Source organism: Cricetulus griseus, unplaced genomic scaffold, assembly GCF_003668045.3.
Source record: "Cricetulus griseus strain 17A/GY unplaced genomic scaffold, alternate assembly CriGri-PICRH-1.0 unplaced_scaffold_209, whole genome shotgun sequence".
Classification (NCBI taxonomy): Eukaryota; Metazoa; Chordata; class Mammalia; order Rodentia; family Cricetidae; genus Cricetulus; species Cricetulus griseus.
The window spans coordinates 10,293-17,112 of NW_023276930.1; the positions used below are offsets into that span (position 1 = coordinate 10,293).

General features: G+C 39.6%; 1 protein-coding gene across 1 annotated transcript; it reads right to left on the minus strand.

Annotated features, from left to right (window-relative positions):
- Window positions 1–285: 285 nt before the first annotated feature.
- Window positions 286–1,368, minus strand: LOC100758918 (nucleoporin SEH1-like). Its single transcript, XM_027434374.1, is given in 1 exon segment — window positions 286–1,368. A coding segment is annotated over 1 exon segment (1,083 nt).
- Between the last annotated feature and the right edge of the window lie 5,452 nt (window positions 1,369–6,820).

Here is a 6,820-nt window from a genome sequence, read left to right on the forward strand (position 1 = left end):
TTTTAAACACAAGTTAGTCTCCAGAACATTTAAAAAAATTGTTTTGGTAATGATGTCTCAAGAAAAAGCCCTCCATTTATAGAGTCATTAAACTGACTAGGACAAAAAAATTATATACACTGTAATTTTAAAGGTCTTTTCGACTGTGTTTAGCAATGATCAGGCTGCTGGTTCTTCTTTGGAGAGGTCAAAGGTCACCGGGGAAGGGGAAAAAGAGTTCAAGTTCCATTGCTGTGTGCATGAAACAGGCAGCAAAACAGCAAAGTTACTCCAACTAGCTTGTACTCAGCAGTGCTTTCTGCCAGCAGAAGATCCATGTAATGAGTTTTGAAGATTTGGAGTTTTTGAGCTTACTGAAAGATTTGAATTTCCCAGATGAGAACCCCCATTTACTGGGCTTCCTTTACCATTCAAAATATCAGTACACTTCCAATTGTCCATGTAATTAGCTTTCCACAACCTCATGCAGACGTCATCTCCTGAGCATAATATCACCCTTCCTGTTATGTTCCAGCTCACCCTCTAGACCTGAGAGTTGTGATTATCAAACTGAGGCAAGATATGGATTTCAAATTTTGTGGGACCACCAGAAGTAGTAAGTTCTTTCCTCACAGGTTTTAATGTGAAAATTCTTACATCTTTGATGGCTATTGCCAGGATGTGGAAAGATCTCCCCAAATTTGGAGCAAAGGCAATATCATGAACAGCAACTGTGACTGCCATAAGAGTTTCTGCTTTTGAGTATTTCTTGGTGTTTTCACTGTACTCAAAAATCTGAAACTTGGTCATTGCTTTTTGACTGCTGTCATTACTTCCCACTGTGATCATGGGGTAATGAGCAGGAGAGATGGAAGTGTTCCAAGAAATACAGCGACAGCTCAGCTTACATGAGATCTCGTGCTGTAGAGACCACTGGCTGAGATTCATAACATCTGGGACCTCATATATTCTTACTATGCCATCTGCTGAACAGGTGGCTAACATCAGACCCATATGTTTGGAAGCAAATTTCACATCAGTAACAGATGTTCTACTGTCCAGTAGAGTTTTCCTCTTCACCCAGTGACTCTGGCCTCGAAGTTTATCGTTTGATTCTCCTACTATTTCTTCCCAAACAGCTGCTGTTCGGTCAACAGAACAGGAAGCCAAAACTTGTCCAAATTCGGCATGAGCCCATGTCACAGGCCATACAGATCCACTATGTGTCTTCCAAGTAGCAATACAATGCCAATCTCCGCTTTCACTTTTATTCCAGACCTTGATGCTCTGGTCACTGGAGCAGGTGGCCATCCTGCACCCGAGGAAGTCGAAAGACATGTCATGCATGAGGACTTCGTGGTCCTCTGCGATGTTGTGCACCACAAACATGGTCACTACTGCTGTCTGCCTGACCCACCTCCCAGAAGATGGTGAAGGTACCAGCAGACCCCAGACCACCTCAGAAGTGCTTATGGCACATCAGCCCACATCACCCCTCGTGCCACTGGGCCCTTTCTATAATGGTGTTAAAAACATTCAAAATTACTGTCTCTTTTCCATCAAATTATTGTTATAAGAAACTACTAGTGATCCTTTCTTAACAAAACATAGACTTTCATATCTTCCACATTGTGTCCTTTTCACTGTAGATATGAAAGAGTCAACAATAAAAACCATTAACAGACACAATATTATGTCTAAGACATCAGAAAAATAATCTTAAACCCAGCCTTATTCACTTTTTGGAACCTGTAAAGATTAACAAAGACTTGGAACCAAAGTATCATACAAATGAAATTTAGTTGAGATTTTCGTGAAATCTTCTAAGAACCTGTGCTTACTTTTGAGGCCAAAACCACCCAATACATTCAAAAAAGGAATGAAGCCAGGATCGGCCTAGAGGGCCACAGCAAGACAAGGATATGACTGTTTTATTGAGGAAACAGATATTTTATATTGTCATCAGAAACATAAAATAGAGGCCATTTCCAGGTTCAATACAGCTGTAGTTGCCAGGATACTATGAAAATTGTAAGCCATGAAGGGTATATAAGATTAATATCTAAGAAAAAAAATTTTGTTAGGTTTACATACTTCCTTGATTACTAAGAAAGCATAGAGAATACAGATTATCCTGAATGCTTCCCTACCTGATGGAGAGCATCAGCCCATAAGGAGCCTGAATGTACATTGTGTCCTAGGAGACATGGGCTTTATCCTGAATATCCTATGACAAATGTCTCTCAAGCCAGGTAGATCAGTTCAACTGCATGGTGCCCTGCAGGGACTTTTACCCACTGAAATCCTGACTCTGACAAACAGGGTCTGCCATTATTCTCAAAATTCCCATCTTTCATGTCCTACAACAACAGCACTATGGAGAGCTTTCATGTCTTTTGCCATTTAAAGTCACAATATCTTCAACAGTCTTTGAAAAGTAAACATTCCTATGTCCATTACCGCAAAGAAATAACTTTTAAAGTAGCATTTTTTGTTCCAACATTCTTCAGTTTTGCAGTGATTAAATTATCTAAGTAACTGCTCCTCTGTAATGAACTGATTATGTTCTTACCCTTAGGCCAATGTTTAATTTTGGGGGGAGCTTAGGATAGAAACTCAAGTTAGTCTCTGAAGGTAAAACATGTAGAACCATTGTTTCTTATTTTCTCTTTAGCTTTGTTGTGAACTTGTGCTCAGCTAGCTCTTTTAGCCAGTCCACAGGTACACTTGTTCAGAGACATTGCCAACTCAACTGAATTCTTCTTCTCATCTCAGTCATCAGTCAACACAATATTTTTCAGGCAGAAATCAGACATTCTGATCAAAGAACACACTCAATAGATGTTTGCTCAGATGATCCTAGGATTTGTCATGTTGATACCTGAGGTTAATTAGGAGATAGAGACAGTAATATATGAGGTTTTAAAAATCCACAGTTGCCGGGAGTTGGAGGCACATTTCTTTAATCTCAGCAATTGGGAGATAGAACCAGGTATATCTCTATGAGTATGAGGTAAGCCTGGTCTCAGAGTGAGTTCCATATAGGCTCCAAAGTTATAGATAAACCTGTCTCAAAAAAACAAAACAGAACAAAAACAAAAATCCAAAGCCAATGCATTAAAAATATCTATATCCTAAGTACTAAGACTCAAACATGAAAATAGCAACAACTGTTAAACACAGATATGCCAAGAAATGGGAAGAGGCAATCATTTTACATATGGAAGAAAAAAAAACTAATACTGAGTCTCCACAGAAACTTTCTGACAATACAAACCTTAAGGAACTGATAACATAATAAATTTTATGTAGAAAATTTGGGAAATGTCCATAATTATCAGCAAAAATGAATAAAATTACATTACAGTTTTTTTTATTACAGAAAAACTGTGCACAGATTCACATAATATGAGGACTAGTCTTGCCCCAAAGATACAACAATAAAAAATGTATAAAATACAGTTTGAAAGAATGAAGGGTTTGGTAAGGAAAAGTCAAGGAATAAAGCAGGGAAAATAAGTCAACTTTTAATCAAAAGACCAAAGAAAACTTAGGAAAGGAAAAGCGTGATCTTATCCAATGTAATCAGCTCCCTACAATTCTATGTGTATAGAAATTATATAAACACAGACTTCACAACTTTCACAAAATTATCTCGAAGTGAACTTGATATGCTGTTTCTGACCCTTGACAAACTGATATTTCTTCCAAAAACAGAATCCCTGTCCTGACCTGCAGGGCAAGAGAGTCAGAGATAGGGAATGGGGACAAGAGACACAAAAACAAGATTCTGTGAGAGTTCATTGCATGAAGCAGTGAAGATGAAGCTGAGAAATGGAAGTAGCAAACATGTGAGATAGATAAGAAGTCCTGGGGGTTGTGCGGAATTTTGATCATATTTTTATAATAAAGCTTGTGTGGCATCAGAGACCAGAGCTACCAGTAAACTGACAAAAAAATTCCTAGAGGGTTGGAAAATTGTGGAAAGTTTGGAGACAGGAATTAGTAAGGAGGGGCTGAGAGAGGTGCTTTCTCTGTTTTAGATTGAAAAATGGAAGAAATAGGACACACTGATGGCTGCTCAACTGCTTCTCTGATCTTTCAGGTTCTTACCCCCATATCTGACTTCGGATATTTTCTTAATAAATATTACTTATGCCGGGTGCAGTTGGTGAAAACCTTTAATGCCAGCATCCATGGAGCAATGGTAGGCAGATCTTTGTGAGTTTGGGACCAGTATGGTCTACAAGAGCTCTTTGCAAGAGAGCCTCCAAAGCCACAGAGAAACACTGCCTCAAAAACCAAACCAAAAAATAGATTATTAAAGTAAAATTTTATGAGGTTCCTTAAAAGATATGCTCAGTAAATTAAAAGGTAATTAAGACTTCCAGGGATAGATTAGATGATAGATTTATATTTTTATATCATATATTTATATCATATGTTTAAATCATTGATTTATATTTTTATATCATATATTTATATAGGTTGTAAAAGGCATCTCATGTGTTGGTTAGCACTCCACTACTAAGCTGTGATGTAGAAGAGTAAAATTGGTAATAAAAGGATTTACCATTAAAAGGATTTACTTAAGAGATTGTACGTCTCACAAAGTATAGCTAAGGAAGGGCTTCTTTTAAAACACACCAAGATAAGTATATGATAACCAGGTCTGTTAGAAATTATGATGCTAGGATAAATGTTTTTCGCCAGCATTGTCTAGACATTTGGCTGCAAATAGTTACAAATGAGCCACCAGTGATTTACAACCACTCATGAGAACAATTTTCATATCAAATAATATGAGTGTAAGAATCTGCCCAAGGAGCCATTACACGGTCAAAAGCAACCTTAAAGCAGGCTGTGCCACAAAGTTCCAGTTTTCTTCTTGAGAAAGGCATAGTTCTATTAGTGGACAGTAGGACACCAGGTGACATCTATTTGAAATGTGAAGCTCTGTTGTGTTACGGACTTGTCTAATCAAGCAAGGCTTTAATTTAGGCCACAAGGGAGGGAGGGGAACATTATTGGGATAGCTATCGACAGCCTGGAGCCTAGGCTTTCAGAGCTTTCCCTAAAGACCTGATGTATTGAGAATAAAACAGCCTTGTCTGAAACCAGGAATTTACTTGGGAGAACTGGTAATGTTCTAGATCAAGGCCTTTGTGGAGCATTTCCTTCAGATCTGGAGACAGGGGTGAGTGTTTTTGAAATTTGTGTAAATGATACTGAAATTCATGTCTCTGCAGTTTTTTAAAATGTCCAGGTCTGGAGTAGAAGCCAGGGCAAGGGACACCTATGCCTTGTCTTTAAGCACACTCTAACCCTTAAGGAAGTGCTCTTGTCACTCAAGTTTCACTTGCCAATCAGGGACACCAGGCCAAACTGCCAAGCACAAGTCTTAAAGAACACTTCCTGGAGCCATGCTGCTGGCTTGATTTTACAGAAGAACAGGCACCAGTGGATTGATTGCTGGGTTGTGAATTCTATTGTAGGGGTTTGTGAATGAGGATGTATGAGCCCAGTAGTCACAACTTGGGGAAGTTTGAATTTGGAGGCATGGGAGACCATGTGGCAGGCCCTCCTGGAGGCTGGGTGGGAACCTCCTGCCACATTCATTGTTCTGTGAGCACCCCTTTGATCCTAAAAACTACCCAGAACATGGTTATGGCCAATGGATGCTTCATTCTGTGGGCTTCGTTTGTAGAAAGCATTTCAATCAGGGAGCTTTGTGTAGAAACATCTTTGTATTCATCACCAATGTCCTTTTGTGGCATATGGATGGAAACTTGCCAAATTTGGAAAGGCCTAGTTTCTTCAGTGTCTTCTAGAAGGTTTGCACTTCACATTTAACATTTAGGTATAAGATCCATTTAGAGTTAATTTTGTCCATGCTGTAAATCACATATTTTTTGAGACAGGGTTTCTCTATGGCTTTGGAGGCTGTTGTGGAACTACCTCTTGTAGATCAGGCCTGTCTGGAACTCACAGAGGTTCACCTGCCTCTGTCTCCAGAGTGCTCAGATTAAAGGCGTGCACCACCACTGCCCAGCATTTTCTTCTTTTTTATATTTATTTATTTTTCATTTTTTTGTTTGTTTCTATTCACGGTTTCTTTATGGCCTTGGAGGCTGTCTGGCAACTAGCTCTTGTAGAACAGGCTGTTCTTGAACTCACAGAGATCTCCTGTCTCTGCCTAAGTGCTGGGATTGAAGGTGTGCACCACCACTGCCTGGCTACTTTTCATTTTTTTAAGATTTATTTATTTATTTATTTATTATGCACACAGTGCTCTGTCTGCATGTATGTCTGCAGGCCAGAAGAGGGTACCAGATTTCACTGCAGATGGTTTTGAGCCACCATGTGGTTGCTGGGAATTGAACCTGTGACCTTTGAAAGACCAGGCAGTGCTCTTAACCACTGAGCCAACTCTCTAGCCCCTACTTTTTGGTTTTGAGACTTGATTTTTCTATATAGCTTTGGAGCCTAACCTGGAACTTGCTTTGTAGAACAAGCTAGCCCTAAACTCATAAGAGATCTGCCTGGCTCTGCCTACTGAGCACTGGGATTAAAGGCCTGAGTCATTAAAGACAGGAAGGGAGGGAGGGGAAAAAGGGGAGGAAGGACAGCAAGGAAGCAAAGGGAGGCTGTGGATAACAAGCCTCCAATCTGTTCCCATGCTCCATCTCCCACATGAGCTTTTTGTAATTAGTTTTGGTTTGGTCGGATTTGGATCCCTGCATCCTCAGATAGTTTTGTTGGTGTTTACAAACATGTCAGTTATATCCAGGAGTACAAGGGGATGTTCCTATGGAGACCAGGAAGATAGCAGGGTCGGCAA